This window comes from Thamnophis elegans, chromosome 1 (genome assembly GCF_009769535.1).
Source record: "Thamnophis elegans isolate rThaEle1 chromosome 1, rThaEle1.pri, whole genome shotgun sequence".
In the NCBI taxonomy this organism is placed as follows: domain Eukaryota; kingdom Metazoa; phylum Chordata; class Lepidosauria; order Squamata; family Colubridae; genus Thamnophis; species Thamnophis elegans.
The window spans coordinates 19,549,761-19,566,180 of record NC_045541.1 but is presented as its reverse complement, the minus strand read 5'-3'; the positions used below and the strand labels follow the sequence as shown (position 1 = coordinate 19,566,180).

The following is a 16,420-nucleotide window of genomic DNA, read 5'->3' as shown; positions in this document are numbered from 1 at the left end:
CAAGTGTGATTGGACACACAAGGAACTTGTCTTTGGTGCATATATTCTGAGTGTGTGCAAAGAAAACTAAAATAAAATACATTCATCAAGAATCATAAGATACAACACTTATTGATAGTCCTAGGTTATTAATAAGCAATCAAATTATACTAGGAAACAAATAAAATATAAATTTTAAAGATAGAAGCAACATGGTTATAGTCATAAGTGGAAAGAGATAGGTACTAGGAAAGAGATAGGTACTAGGAAGGAAGAGAAGAATAATCGTAATACAGTCTTAGTAGATAATTTGACAGTGTTGTGGGAATTAGTTGTTTAACAGAGTGATGGTATTCTGGAAAAAACTGTTCTTGTGTCTAGTTGTTCTGGTGTGCAGTGCCCTATAATGTATTTTGAAGGGGAGAAGTTGAAACAATTGATGTCCAGGATGTGTGGGATCTGTTACCTCACCAAAATGGTGGATGGCACACATGATCAATTTATGGCAGGATAAGACCTAATATTTCACCATTGCTGTAGTTTCCTCAGCACATGCCCTCAGAAAGCAATACTGATCAGCAAAGGCTAGAAGTGGGTGAAGGGCATGGAAGGATCTGTATTCTTGTGCACTCCAAGGATTTTAAAAAATAATAATCTCAATCAAACTCTACCTGCTTCTTCTAGTCTTCTCTTCCTAATTCACCTGATTGTTTTTTGAGTACTGCTGTACCTCTGTGAATACTACTATCCAAATATTTGTGCTTCATAATAAATCAAAGCATGCCTCTCTGTACATTCTTTGCATAGAATTGGCTTACAATAATTTCACACATTTTTAATTCTGAGATTCCAAGCTTTCTTAATTCTAGCGACCTTGTTTTAGGTAGAAAAAATAATTTCCTTTCTCTTGGTGAGAAATGACTAAGAATCAGAAACTCTTCCTAATGCAATGCAGTTCTATCTTCTGCCAGAAGATAGAACAGAAAATCATTTACTGTAGTCGTCTTCTTACAGTGACAGTATTCTTTGCTGAAAACTGGATTAGATTTTATTAGATGTTGCGCGTGAGAAAAATATTTTTCGGCTTTCCTTGCAATTGCTAGATTTAATTTGTCAAAGGATGTAATTTTAAGTCCTGGTTTGCTTTCACAGAAATTAACATCCCGAACTGAAGGTAGAAAGGATGGAATGCCAGTGGCAATTTTGGACACAGTTCATTCCATGAAAGAGAAGTTATGGTTCTCACGTCTCAAGAAGAACTTAAAATCTCCACATTCATTCTTCTCTCCCTCCACTTTGCTGGCTTTGTTAAATTTAATTAGCCAGGGGCTGATTTATTAATCTTCAAAGCAGAACAACTTCTATTTGTCATTTTATAATTGACATAATTTCTTTATCTTTACAAGCCTTTGCAGGAGATAATAGCCATTAAGTGATGTTATTCCCAGCTGCCTTCACCACGAAAACTGAAACAACAGAGATCCATATCAGGAACATAAATACTTACCCACTTGTCCATTTACATTTCTGTTTAACTGTGTTTTTTCCTCCCTTTTTTAAATGAGTCAAGTTATTCTTTAAACTCTTTTAAATATAAACTGGACTAGGTTTTTCAGAAAATGGCTCTCTCTCTCTGATGCCACCAGCTGACTGCCACCCTGACAAAATGCTTGGTGAAGAATGTTGCATTGAGCCCATGATAAAACTGTTGCAACCTATTAGCTGCTTTGAAGAGAAAATACTTCGAAGCTGCTTTTCAGATGGCTTGAGGACAAGTTGAAAATAGAGACAGGGGTCATGGCATAAAAAAGATGTTGCCAAAGGATATCCATGCTGTGGCTAGATGCAAAGATGGGAAGGCTCTCCATCTCGGTTCACAGATAATTCAACAGGTTCAATGGTGGCCAAAGTTGAAAGTTGGCACATGTGTTATTCATCAAGGTTAGACAGCCTCTGTGTGTTTTGGCAGTCACAACCAACAAAAGATGCCTTTTCCTTCTTTTGAAACAGAACTTTTTTATTTTTCTTTAAAAAAAAAAACACAAATATGTCATCATTTGTCAATCATTAAGACATTGAAGTACAATTTTTTTTGTGTGTGTGCCCCTCCCTCCCTCCACCCCCCCCACCCCCCCTCCTCCTTCCCCCCCCCGACTTCCCAGAACCCGTACACGGTATGGATTTTTAACTAACACAGTCTAAAATCTATTGAGAAAAAAGAAATAAAGAAATTAATGACATTCTAGATTGACCTTAGCTTCTTCTTACTGAACTAACTTTTAACAGTTTAAATCATTTCTGATCTTAAGCATAGGCTAACTGGAATTTCTTAGTCCCATATTTATTTTGTATATAGTCAATCCATTTTTTCCAGTCTCGTTTATATATCTCATTTGAATGATCTTTGAGATATGCCGATATTTTAGCCATCTCGGCTAAGTTTGTTACTTTCAATGTCCATTCTTGGATTGTAGGCAAGTCTTCCTTCTTCCAATATTGCGCCACCAACAGTCTTGCTGCAGTTATCAGGTGCAGAATCAAATTAGTCTCTACCACTGTAAAGTCAGTACATATACCTAGTAAAAATAACTGAGGAATAAACTTTATCCTTCTTTTAAAAATATTTTGCATGACCCACCATATTTTTATCCAAAATGCCTTAACCTTTTGGCAGGTCCACCATATATGATAATATGTAGCATCGAGAGAACCACACCTCCAACATTTAGGCTGTACATTCGGATACATAGAAGCCAACTTTTTAGGATCTAAATGCCATCTATAGAACATCTTGTAAAAATTTTCTCTCAGATTTTGAGCTTGTGTAAATTTCACATTTCTTACCCAGATTCTTTCCCATGTATCCAACATTATTGGTTCCTCAATATTTTGAGCCCATTTTATCATACAATCTTTAACTAATTCTGTTTCCGAATCCATCTGTATTAATACATTATATATCCTCTTTATATGCATTAAGCTTTGATCTCTTATTTGTTTAAACAGATTATCCTCAACTTGGATAAAACCAATTTTTTGATCTATTTTCCACCTAGCCTGTAATTGCCCATACTGGAACCATGTTTGAACTACCTTCTCCTCTTTTAATACCTCTAAAGATTTTAATTGTAATACCCCCCTTTCCGAGGTAAGAAGCTGTCTGTAAGTAATTCTGTCCTGTTTTTGTGCTGTATTCATATTTTCAATTGCGTGTCTAGGAATTGCCCACATGGGTATCTTGTCATTTAATTTATATTGGTATTTCTTCCAAACCCGCAATAAAGCATTTCTTAAAATATGACTTTTAAAATTCTTATCCAATTTTTTGTTGAATAACAGGTAAGCATGCCAACCAAATACCAGATCGTGTCCCTCAATGTTCAATATTCTATCATTGGTTAAATGAGTCCAATCACTAATTACAGATAATGCCACTGCATCATAATATAGTTTTAAATTAGGTAGTTTCAATCCTCCTCTCTCACGTACATCTTGCATTATTTTCATCTTTACCCTCGGCTTCTTTCCTGCCCACACAAATTTGTTGATACCCTTCTGCCATTCTAAAAGGTTCGCATCTTTTTTAAGTATAGGTAACATTTGGAAAAGAAATAAAAATTTTGGTAAAATGTTCATTTTCACTGCCGCTATCCTACCCAACAAAGATAAGTGCAATTTCTCCCATTTTTTCATCTCTGTCTGTATGCTATGCCAAAGTGGTTCATAATTATGCTTATATAATTTCCCATTTGAGGTTAAAATGTTAACTCCAAGATATTTGACTTTTTTAACTAACTCACATCCTAGCATCACTCCTAATTCTTCCTTTTGTTTAATATTCATATTTATAGCTAATATTTTGGTTTTTCCTAAGTTTATTTTAAAGCCAGACACTTGACCATATTGATTAATCGTATTCATTAAAACCATACTGGATTCCTGCGGTTGTTCCAATATTATGACCAAATCATCCGCAAAAGCGCGGACTCTATATTCTTGCTGCCTAATCTTGATCCCTTTTAAACCATCCAAGCCCCGTATTTTATTCAACAATACTTCCAAAGTTATAATAAACAATAATGGGGACAAAGGACAGCCCTGTCTTGTACCTTTTCCAATTTGAAAAGAGTCTGTTAAACTTCCATTGACTATGATTTGTGCTGTTTGCTGTTGGTATATTGCTTTAATTGACTGTAAAAAATTATCTCCTATCTGCATTTTTTGCAGTATCTTCAGCAGAAATTGCCAGTTAACTCGATCAAAGGCCTTCTCAGCATCCAAAAATATAAACGCAGCAGGGATCTGGTTGTTCTTTCCCAAATATTCTAATGCATTAATAATTAATCTGACATTACTTTTCATCTGTCTCCCTTGTATAAAACCTGTTTGGTCCGTATGTATCAATTGTTGAATGACCAACATTAACCTATTTGCTAATATTTTAGTAAAAATTTTATAATCTACATTCAGTAATGAAATAGGTCTATAATTTTTGCGTTGAGTAGTATCTTGATCTTCTTTGGGTATCAAAGATATAAACGCTGTCTTCCAAGATGGAGGGACTTTACCTTCCGTTTGAATCATATTAAATAATTCTCTAAGAGGTTCTACCATTTCTAACTGTAAGTTTTTATAGTAAACCGCTGTCAAGCCATCTGTACCTGGTGCTTTCCCTGACTTTAATTGCTTAATTACCTGCAAGATTTCCCCCGAGGTTATTGGTTGATTCAATTTTTGCCTGTGTTCTTCTCTAACTGAAGGTATTTTCTCTTTGTCTAAATATTTGTCTATGTCTAAACCATTAATTTTATCCCCTTTATACAGTTCTGTAAAAAATTCCCAGAAAGCCTTTTGAATCTCTTCCTGTTGAAACACCTCCTTCCCTCTGTAAATCAGTTTAGATATATTTCGAGTTTTCCTTTTTTTCCTAATCTGATAAGCTAACCATCTGCCAGGTTTGTTTGCATTACAAAAAGTATTGTGTTTTGCATATAATAAATTAGTAGCTACCTGGTCAGAGATCAACATGTCAAATTGAGATTTTAATATGTTAATAGCTTCCTTAACCTTTGTATCATCTGGGTTCATTGTTAACTCCAGCTCTTTTCTCTTAATTTCCTCTTCCAGTTCTGTTCGTTTTAACCCTTGCTTATTTCTATGTGTTTTATTTATATTCATCAAAACTCCTCTCATATACGCTTTGCTTGCGTCCCATACAAATTCCATAGATGTACCCTTATTCATATTCAAAACAAAATATTCAGATAGTAATTTTTTACAATCATTAATATAAAAAGATGCCTTTTCCTTCTAACCAGAATCGATCCCTGACATTTTTCAACTTAAGTTTCTTTTACAAATATCTTTTTGACAACCAATTTGATCCAATGATTAAAGGCACCAGAGTAGAAACCAAGAGACCCTGAATTCTAGTCCTACTTTAGGCAATGAGCCAGCTGGGTGACCTTGGGCCAGTCACCCTAGGAAGGAGACGTTGGCAAATCAATTCTGAAAATACCATCAGGAATATAGTCACCAGGAGTCAACACTGACTCAAAGGCACCAAAATAAAGCAATTTAACCAAACAACAGCTTATGCATTAAGGCAGTGTTTCTCAACCTTGGCCACTTGAAGATGTCTGGACTTCAACTCCCAGCATTCGCTGGCTGGGGAATTCTGGGAGTTGAAGTCCAGACATCTTCAAAGTAGCCAAGGTTGAGAAACACTGCATTAAGGGTTTGGTAATACATAAACTGCCAGTGACAACAAAAGATGAATGAATGAGGAGGTAGGACAATTCCACCTGCAAATCAGAGATGGTATTCAGCCAGTTCTGACTGGTTCTGGCGAACCGGTAGCAGAAATTTTGAGTAGTTCGGAGAACTAGTAAATACCACCTCTAGTAGTGTAAAATGGGACAAAACTCACTCAACAAATTTCTCACTTAACAACATAAATGTTGGGCTCAATTGTGGTCATAAGTTGAGGACTACTTATATTTCACTTTAAATGACTTGCTAGTTTTATCCCATTTTTTTTTAAAGATAGCAAAACCAGTTCAGTTTCACAGGTAATAATAATTAATCTCATACTCATCTCTTATGCAAACATTAGCATAAACTGGAACATCTGTTTGAAATCTTTATTCACACTCCAAAAATGGAAGCTTATTTCCATGAACCATAAGGAATTATTTCTGTGCCTTGAGGAAAAACACACCATTTGTTTGTTTGCCTGTTTGTTTTGAAAAATAAAACATCATGAGGTTTTTGGCGGTGAAAGGTGTTTGACACACTGAAGAAACATGTAAATAAAATGAAAATGAAAATTCTGAATTCTGAACCACTTTACAGTTTCTCACTGTAAAAAGACGCCTTGTGGAAAAACAGTTAAACAGAGTCAAATGCCTGAAGAGACACAGGAAATGTCTCATAAATCAAATGACGAATTAAAGAATAAGATCTTGCTAAAAACAGACATCGGCTTATGGAATTAATGGAATCAAAATGGGATTGGAAGTCAAGATAGATTTTTAAGTTATACCTACTTGAGTTGAATGGCTTCTATTTCTTAAATGTGTACAGAATATGAATTTTAGACCGAGACTTTGTGTGTGTGCATGAGAGAGAGAATTGTATTGTGTTGATCTCTGTTCAGCTTTTCCACAGTGAAATGAAACTCTTCATGGACTCCGGATTCTTGCAACGCCCTTACATGATAGACAGTCTAGCAGTGTTTTTACCAATTGAAGGATGCTTTTCTTAATAATAAAAGAAGAAAGGAAAAAGAAAAAAAACTACTTATATCCCCAGGCACAATGTTTAATCAAAGCATTATGAACTCCAATTTACATTGGGGTTCATAATCAGAATTGGGGTTCACAATGAGAATATAAATGGCTGCAAAATTTTACCTCAGAACTCAATCTTTTCCCCCTTTGTATCGAACCCTGACAATAATTGTATGCTCCACCCCATCAGAAGTATTACAGTGTAATAAGGAAGCCAATTTAGTGTAACCTGACAACATAATATTTTCTCAGAAAAAGCACAGGGATTGCTGCCAAGAAAGCATGAATGGAACAGTACATCACAGGTGCCTAGACTGGACATTCAGCTGCATTCTTTGAATTGTTCTTCTGCACCTATTTTCCTGAAAGTAAAATTTATTGGATTCACCAGAGACCAACTTTAGAGTAGATTTATGGTGTCTTGATGTTATTATATAATTCTTCTTCTAATTGTGCTTTTGTATTCTGCAGAAATAGATGAGAAGAGAATGAACAACAACTCCCAAGATGAAGTAAGTTAATTGCAATTTAAAAATAAATAAATTACTGTTGCATTGTCTGACAGCCATTCAGAAATGTCTTATTTCTTTCCTTCTTGTACCGCAGCAGAGATATTAATTCTTAAATTGTCTGTTGGGATATACAGGGGGTAGAAGACACAGTCAACTCGATGACATTTATTAAATCACTTATTTATTATTAATAAATGTCATTTATTAAATAAAGCCAGCCTTCTGATCCTACAATATTTTCTTAATAATGTTGCCCTCTATGGTCTTTGCATGACTGATTCGGCTTTGGCTTAATTTGATCAATTTATTAGAGGCGGGAGAGAATGCCAGAAAAATCTGCTCCATCTTTGTTCCTACAGACCCAGATATTTGAACTGAGATCAGAGGCATAGGCTCATTCTGACACCTATACTAGGGTTACCACATTTGAGATGCAAAAATGTAGACAGCCACTAGATAGCAGCAAAGATTTGGATTTTTCTGCATCTCTTTGTTGACACCCAATGATTATCTGTAAACATGACTTCAAAATTAATTTGAAATTATGAAACTTTTTTCAGGAAAAAAAAAGATTTTAAATCAGTTAGATATGAAAAACATTTTCTAATCCCTGAAAGGCTTGTATCCTTCCAACAATTACTAAAAAATAAATAAATCATCATCATCATTTTGGGCATTGTCTATCTATGGCAGGATGAAGGCCTCTTCCACATGTTTTCAACCCATACAGTCCTGAGATTTTCTTTTGCAAATTAGGCCCAAAATATAAATAAAAATAAAAAGATTTAGTACACATGATATACATTTGCTGAAAATTAAATCATAAATTATTATTGCTGTTGATGGAGGCTGTAAAATAGTTGCTGTGGCCTGTTCAATTTTCTAGCCATTTTGCCCGCTTTCCAGGATATTTCATTCTATTCCTCTATTTTCTCCCTCCTCCATCATCGGTACTATATGTAAAATCCTCATTAGACAGTTTGGATAGCATCCATCCCTGTTTAATGTACTTCTTAACTAACAAATCTTCCACCAAGTTGATTGACATCTTCCATTTGTGTATCATTAATGCTGTTTTAATTATACAAGGATTCGTGCTTGCCTCTGAATTTTGAAAATTGAAAAAAAATTATAGAAAATAGAACCATGATGGCGAACCTATGGCACATGTGCCAGAGTTGGTACACAGAGCCCTCTCTGTGGGCACATGCGCCATCACCAGCTGGTCTTCTGGTTTTGGATGAGCACCAGCCAGCTGGTCTTCATGCGCACTGGAGCATTGAAAACCCAAAGACCAGCTGCCTAATGCTCATGCGCGTGCCGACCAGCTGGTTATCAGGTTTCTGGCACTCCAGCGCATGCACGCATGTGCGCACGTTCCAGTTTCGGCACTTGGTGCAGAAAAGGTTCGCCACCACTGAAATAGAGGAAAGAAAAATAATTATCCAGACAATATAGTTATGAAATGGGTTTCTCCCATCTTTCTGTCCTTTATACAGTATGTTCCAGGCCAATTAAATTTTTTACTGTGTTACTTTTAATAGCAAGAAACTTTATCGATTCTTTTTTTTTTTTTCAAATTTAGGTACAAACATTTAAAAGCAATAAATCATGACAATCAACCTCCTTTGGAAAATGAATATGGTTAGCACTCTCTGAATGCATCCAATAATTTATTCATACCAAGCATCTTTCCATCCATTAACATAAAATATTATGAGCCATTTTGCATTTCACAGAGCAGCTTATAGAGCTGCTGAATCTTCCTTGAGTCGAAGGGATACGTTTAAAATATACACAGCAAATTGGGACATGGCGTTTTAAGTTGAGATTCTTTAAAGAAGCAATATGCGGATTCATTATTTCACCTTGCTGAAATGCCATTAGCTGAACCCAGCAGTATTTCTTTATTTGTTAGTTGAGCAATTCTGGGCAGCTTTAAAAATCTGATGCTAACTTCCAGATTTGGGGAACAAAGCCAAAAACGGAGCAATACAACCACCTTTGGAGGAGGGCTCTATTAATACGTGGTGGCATCTGATGAAATGTGAATTGTAGCTCATGAAACTGATTCCTTTTAATAAAAATTGTTAGTTGGAAAACATGCCACCAGTTTCCATCTGATTTTTTTTTTACAATCTGATTGTGTAGCCCTGCAAATGGAGAGGGGAATAAAGAAGTTGGCCTTCCCCTAAAATATTAATATCGATTTTTAAAAATTTTCTCAAAGACAAATAAGGAATGGATTATATTGCTTCAAGCTGCAAGGCAGAAAATATTGCAGTGCAAGCCAAAACAAAGAGTCTTCCCCAGTGTAATGATATAGGACAGTGATGGCCAATCTTTTTGGCACTGAGTGCCGAAAAGGGAGCGCGCGCAAATGGCACCAAATGTTGAAAAGGGAGTACTTCACGTACCAGGAAGAGGAGCTGCCCAGGGGGCATGCGCTTACTGGTAAGCAAGTCTTGCAGTTACTGCTGCGCATGCACATGCTCCGATCAGCTAGACGGCACGCATGCTCAATGGAAGACCAGCTCTTCCCTTTCCAGCACTGCTGGACACACAAAGGCCAGCTGATCGTTGCGTGCGCATGCATGCCAGAAACCTGGAAGAGGAATGGGCAATGGTGTGCATTCCAGACGATATGGATCCGCGTGCCACTTCAGGCATGTGTGCCATAGGTTCACCCTCACGGGTATAGGAGAAAGACCTTCAGAGAAGAGGCTAAAGAAATGCAAAAGAATGGTAAGAGACAATAGCCCACTGCTGCATAGTGGGTGGGAAATGAGGCTCATGTGAAGGACCTTCCCTAGCTTCTCAGACTGCAAAAGGGACGGCAGAACATTTGCACTTTCAGACTTTCAAGATTTGGTTACTATAGTCTTACAATAAAGTAGGATTAGATCATTTGGAGATGTTTCCTCTTACAATCTGCCTGGGAAGGCTAACAAGTTTAAAAATGCCATCTCCTTCACAGGCTGAGAAGTTAAGGAAGGTCCAGAGATGGGTTCCTACCAGTTCGCACCTATTCAGTAGAACCGGTTCCTCAAATCTACCGAACTGGTTAGAAGAGGTTCCACCTACAGAAGAGGTTCCAAAAATTTTTGAAACCCACCACTGCTACACACACACACACACACAGAGAGAGAGAGAGAGACAGACAGACAGACAGACAGACAGACAAACTGACAGAGAGAGAGAGAGAAAGAGAAAGAAAGGAAGAAATAAATAAATAAAAAAGAAAGAAAAAGAGTGAGAGAGAGATGAAAGAAAAAAAGAAAAAAGGGACAGAGAGACAAAAGGAAGGAAAGAAAGAGAGAGAGAGAGAGAGAAAGAAAGAAAACACATGGCCAGCAAGCCACTCCCACCAGATCACATGGCCAGCAAGCCACTCCCACAAAGGAGGCCACACCCACAGAGTAGGTTCCAAAGATTTTTGAAACCCACCACTGGGAAGGTCCCTCATGAGCTTCTTCTTCCACCCATTATAAAGCTCTGGGCTGTGTTCTCTTTTATCTGATCATTCCCTAGGTGGCAATTCTTTTATCTACCTCTCAAGGTCTTTCTCTTATACCATTACACTCAGTGTGGACCTGCGTTGACAGAAGAGCCTATAGAACCGTGATGGTGAACCTATGGTAGGCGGGCCACAGGTGGCACGCAGAGCCCTCTCTACGGGCACGTGAGCCGCCGTCCCAACTCAGCTCAACCATGCATGCGCGTGTGCCTCCCTGCCAACCAGCAGGTTTTCTGGTTTCTGCCGTGCATAGTTGAAGGTCACACGCACATACATGGGGGCAGGGGGGAAGGGGTTATGCATGCATGCATAGGGGTGGGGGGCGCAGTGGGATTGAGCGCAAATTGCATTATGGATGTGCACATTCGTGCGTGCTTTGGGCACTTGGTGCAGAAAAGGTTAGCCATCACTGCTATAGAAGCTCCCTCCCTGTAATCTGGCATGTGATACCTTTATCTTTAGCTCTTGATTGCACTAAAAGGTCATTCTTTTCATTGACAGTCACAGAACGTCTCCCCTAAACAGAGGAAGCAGAGTGTCTACACTGCGCCTGCCATGAAAGGTACTGTTCAGGTACTGTTTCTTCTTATGCAAACACCTCTTGGGTGTGGATGTCACCATCTCTCTCGGTCATTGCTGGAGTACTTAATGATCCCATTAAGGTCAAAAGAGGCCTCTGTCTGTGATGATGTTCTTTGAAGAGGGATGGGAAGGAAGCCTATGGAGAGTCTCAATTATCCATGTTTGTCCCAAAGGTGCTTTTCAAAACGCAACTGGGCTTTCTTGGTCCCCCCACCTTCTTGTAAACATTCCACTTCTCATCCAAGACGCTTCTTTAGTTCCGGCTGAATGGTGGGGAATGGAAGGATTCATATTTATATTGCTTAATGGCCTTGTTGGGGCCACCTGGGGGTTTATCTGTAATCTCAGCTGGTCTCCACTGGTTTAAAAGAGGCATCATCTCTATTAGAATTGACTAGTCCTCTCCAGAGGTGGTTTTCTGCTGGTTCTGACCAGTTCGCCTGAACCGGTAGCAGAAATCGCGGTCCACCCCTCCCAGCTCTACAGCATCCCATTTAGCCCCCCCCTTTTAGGCAAAACACATGCACGGAAGGCAGAGTGCATGCACGCACTCACATTCATGAACCAGTAGGGACGGTAAGTGGATACCACTCCTGGTCCTCTCTCAACAGAGGGGGAGGGATATGATGCTACCTATCACCTGTCTACAACACTGTCCTTTCAGCAGTCCCAAGAAGGTTCCATGCCAGTAGTGGGTTGCTAACCGGTTTACTACTGGTTCGCTTATGCTCCCATGCGCGCTTGTACACACAACACTTCTGCACATGCACATGCGCAGAAGTATCCAGGTGGGTGGGCAGAGCCTCCTGCTGCCACCACTGCTGGTTCGGCTGAACCGAGACGAACAAGGAGCAACCCACCTCTGTTCCATGTCTATTTGCACTCCGATTCAGGAGGCCCTGATAAACATGCAACTGACATCAAAGACTCTCAGGGAGTCAGCAACCAACCTTCAGAGTCCTAATGACCAGATGAATGCTAAGGAATATAAATCCTTCCATTCTCCACCATTCAGCCGGAAGTGAAGAAGTTTCTCGGATGAGAAGCAAAATGTTTTCAAGGGGAAAAAAACCAAGAAGTCCAGTTGCCTTTTTTGGGGGGAAAAAAGCACCTTTGGGATTGAAAGGAGGGGATTTCAGAAAGGCTGAGACTTCAAACCCAGGTCATAACCCTTTCTCTGGTACCTGTACAGGTGAAGGATGGGCTCCTCCCTCATTCATTTCCAAGCCCTGATCTTATCGCTCTATTTATTTATTCAGCTGATAGGGCTGATCACTTGCCATGCAACTCTGGGTGGCTAACAATCCATTAACAGCAACCATAAATCTGGTTTTTTTTTAAAATTAAAACCACAGATCACATCCAGGATGTTATAAAAAACATACATCACCAAAGATGGGCTCTGCAATCATCCTGGCCTGTTGCATGGAGGTGGAGGTGGGAGGTGGGGAAGAGAACTAGGTCTTCCATGCCTTATAAAAGCCTAACAGAGTCAGGACATCACACTCAGCGTGGAGTTGGGAAGTTATTCTTCCTGAATCCTATTAGGTGGAATTGATGATACAAGAGACTGGAGTTTTATTAGGTGGTTAGATTTCAAGGAAACACACAAAGCTTAGAAAAAATTCTAATAAAATAACGGAGAACCTTCTTCATAATGACAGATACCACTTTTTTCAAAGGCGCACAATGATACTCCTGCCTAAGTCTCTTTTGATGTCTGTCATGTAACCCTAACCCTAACCCTTATTCTATCTGCCCTTAGGATTTAAATCTCTCTTTAAATTAAAAAAAATATGGGTAGCTAGAATGGCTCAAGGCAAAACATTCAGCTTTAGCTTTAGAGGGGATTGCTGTATTTTTATTACTCCCTAATAGCCAAGGAAATTAGTGGTTCTTAACTGGGGTGAATTTCCCCAGGAAGTCTCCTTAACTATAGACTCCGATTCATTTTATTTCCAGTACAGTCAACAGAGTTGATAGAGAGCCATGATACTTATTCAGTTATGCTTTCGATTATGAAAAAAAATGGCAAGATATATTATGTCCCTAAAAAAACCCAAAGTCTACATATTCCACAAAATGAGCTTATACTGTATTGGGGTGGTAACTATAAACTGGAAATGCTAATATTTGCTTCTTTAATATTCATAAATCTCCCAAGTAAAGAGACATGTACAAAATTGCAATCTAGTAAATTGCTCTGACTTAGGCTTCCCCAACAGCACAAAGCCGAGTCCTCGTCCCAATAAACCCCTTTTATTTAATTTACAGTGAATTCCTCTCCAGCAAAGTCCTGGTCCACAGACTTTTAAGATAGGTCATAATTACCAACCTTTATCAGGCTTGGAGAGTGGCCAGGCTGATATCTTTCAGACGTCACAATACTTGGCAAGAATGCAGGAATGAACTAATTGTCTCCTGCAAACACCCCTCCCCTTTCAATCCTCTATTATTCCCTATGGGAGGGGCCATTCACTGTCACCTGTGGCTTTACTTCCAAGTCGACCCTTGTTCCTTAGCTGTTCCCTTCATCTGGCAATGTGCACACTGGGAACAGGCTCCAGCTGTTTGTCTGCCTCACTGATGTTTGACTCCGAAGGCAGCTGATAACTGTCATATGGCCCTGGTCCCATCCCTGCCTCTGATGCAGATCCCTCATCAGAGCCTTCCCCAGATTCCAGACTGGTCCATGTTTACCCCTAACCTCCTCACTGTCCGAATCTGCTGCCAGCTCTGCTGGTCACTGGTGGGCCTCAACATAAATTGAGCCCAAGATTTACCACCCAGGAGTAGAAGTGGGATCTTTTAGTACTGATCCAAACATGTTTGAGATTGACCAAACATTCTTGAACACTGGAGTGCCTATTCCAATGCCAACTTCTCAACTGGCTTCTCCCATGTCAACTTCCCACTAGTCACTATGGCTAACACTAATATTGTTCATGGCAGAACAGAGAAGCTGCCTTTGGTTCTCTCTCTCCCAGCTGAGCACACTCTCTATCTGCTCTAACAATGTGCAAAGTAAGCTTTTGTATATGCCAGGGATTTTGCTGGGTTTACATCCTCTCTGGATTTCAGAAACTATCCAGAAGTTATCCTTCAATTTTTCTTTTGAGTTCCTGTGAGTTGTGTTGGTCAGAAAGAACAAGTCACTCTGTAATTTTCCATTCTGGTTGGAGACAGAATGAAGCTAGATTGTCCCAAGCTAAGTCCAATGCCTTAGCATCAGAGGTGATATTCAGCAGGTTCTGACCAGTTCTGGAGAACCAGTAACAGAAATTTTGAGTAGTTCGGAGAACCAGTAAATACCACCTCTCACTGGCCCAGCCCCCATCTATTCTCTGCCTCCGGAGTCCCAGCTGATTGGGAGGAAATGGGAATTTTGCAGTAACCTTCCCCTGCCACGCCCACCAAGCAACGCCCACCAAGCCAAGCCACACCCACAGAACCAGAAGTAAAAAATGTTTAATCCCACCACTGCTTAACATCCTAAGGGGTACTCCCTTTTTGAGAATTTGAATTCAGCTCCTGGGGCAGGGTGGCCTTGATCAGCACGTTTTCATCTGTTCACCAAAACTAGCTAATGCATCCAAATAATCTTTGCTGGATGATAGACAGAATGTCCAAGTAAGTCCAACGAATGTTCAATATCTTCATAAATGATTTAAATGAGGGGATAGAAGGGGAACTCATCAAATTTGCAAGGGAAGAAACAGCCAACACATTAGAAGATAGTTTCAAGATCCAGAAGGACAAACTTGCACACTGGGCCCCACCCAGCAACATGCAATTCAGTGATGGAAAAAGTAAGGTTTTACACTTAGACAAGAAAAACCAAAAGCATAGGTATAGAATAGGTGGTATGTGGCTCAACAGGAGTAACTTTTGGAGGGAACTAGAAGCCTTAGTAAACAACCACTTATTTAAGTGGCTCATATCCATGAGCCAGAGGTGGGTTCCTACCAGTTCGCACCTATTCGGTAGAACCGGTTCGTCAAATCTACCGAACTGGTTAGAAGAGGTTCCACCAGTGGACCCGGAAAGCAGGCCACACCTACAGAAGAGGTTCCAAAAATTTTTGAAACCCACCACTGGTCCTTGGATATGATTATTCTGCATTATCATGCTCATATTTATAAAACTCAGGGCCTCTGTGACAGGTAAGGATGACTACTGCGTTTGTGGTGCAATCAGAACATTGCGTGTGTTGAAGTTGTTTTAACGCAAACCAAAGATGCCTTTTAAAAAGCAAGTTTACCTCATATTCTTATGCACGCCAGTGCTGTGTGTGAGGTAATTTAAGGTGGTTCTGACAAGTGTCGTCGGCATCATCATATCCGGTCACATGGGCGGCAAGCCACTCCCATTTGGTCACATGGGCAGCAAGCCACTCCCACAAAGGAGGCCACACCCACAGAGTAGGTTCAAACAATTTTTGAAACCCACCACTGCTATGAGCCAGTAGGGTGCCACATCTGACAAAAAAAGACAATGCAATCTTAAACTGCATCAACAGAACAATAGTATCAAGATCACATGTAATGTTGATGCCATTTTATACTTCTTTGGTAAGACCACACTTGGAATACTGCATCCCGTTTTGGTTGTCACAATAAAAAAAAGATGTTCAAATCCTAGATAAGAGCAACAAAGATTCTTAGAGATCTTTGGGAGCTAAAATAGGATGAATCGTTGGAGGAATTGGATAGGTCTAGTTTGACAAAGAAACAGATTAGGGTTGACATGATAGCAGTCCTCCACTATTTTACGGGCTGTCACATAGAAGAGGTAGGTCAACCTATTTTCTGAGGGAAGGATAAGAAGTAATGGATGGAAACTTATCAAGAAGAGATCCAACTTAGAATGAAGAAGACATTTTCTGACAGTGAGAACAATTAATCACTGGAACGACTTGCCTCCAGAAGTTGTGGTTGGTCCATCAATGGAGGTTTTTAAGGAGAAATTGGACAGCCATTTGTCTGGAGTGATATAGGGTCTCCTGCTTGATCTGGTTGGTGAACTAGGAGATCTCCAAA

The 16,420-nt window shown here is 39.4% G+C and overlaps 1 protein-coding gene across 1 annotated transcript in view; it reads left to right on the top strand.

Moving 5' to 3' along the window:
- The window catches only part of PPP1R1C (protein phosphatase 1 regulatory inhibitor subunit 1C), a 54,032-nt gene that overhangs the window by 19,078 nt on the left and 18,534 nt on the right, over positions 1–16,420 (top strand). The window contains exons 3-4 of the mRNA XM_032210394.1: positions 7,242–7,282; positions 11,301–11,361. Coding sequence (XP_032066285.1) covers positions 7,242–7,282; positions 11,301–11,361 — 102 coding nt within the window. The remainder of the gene's footprint in view (positions 1–7,241; positions 7,283–11,300; positions 11,362–16,420) is intronic.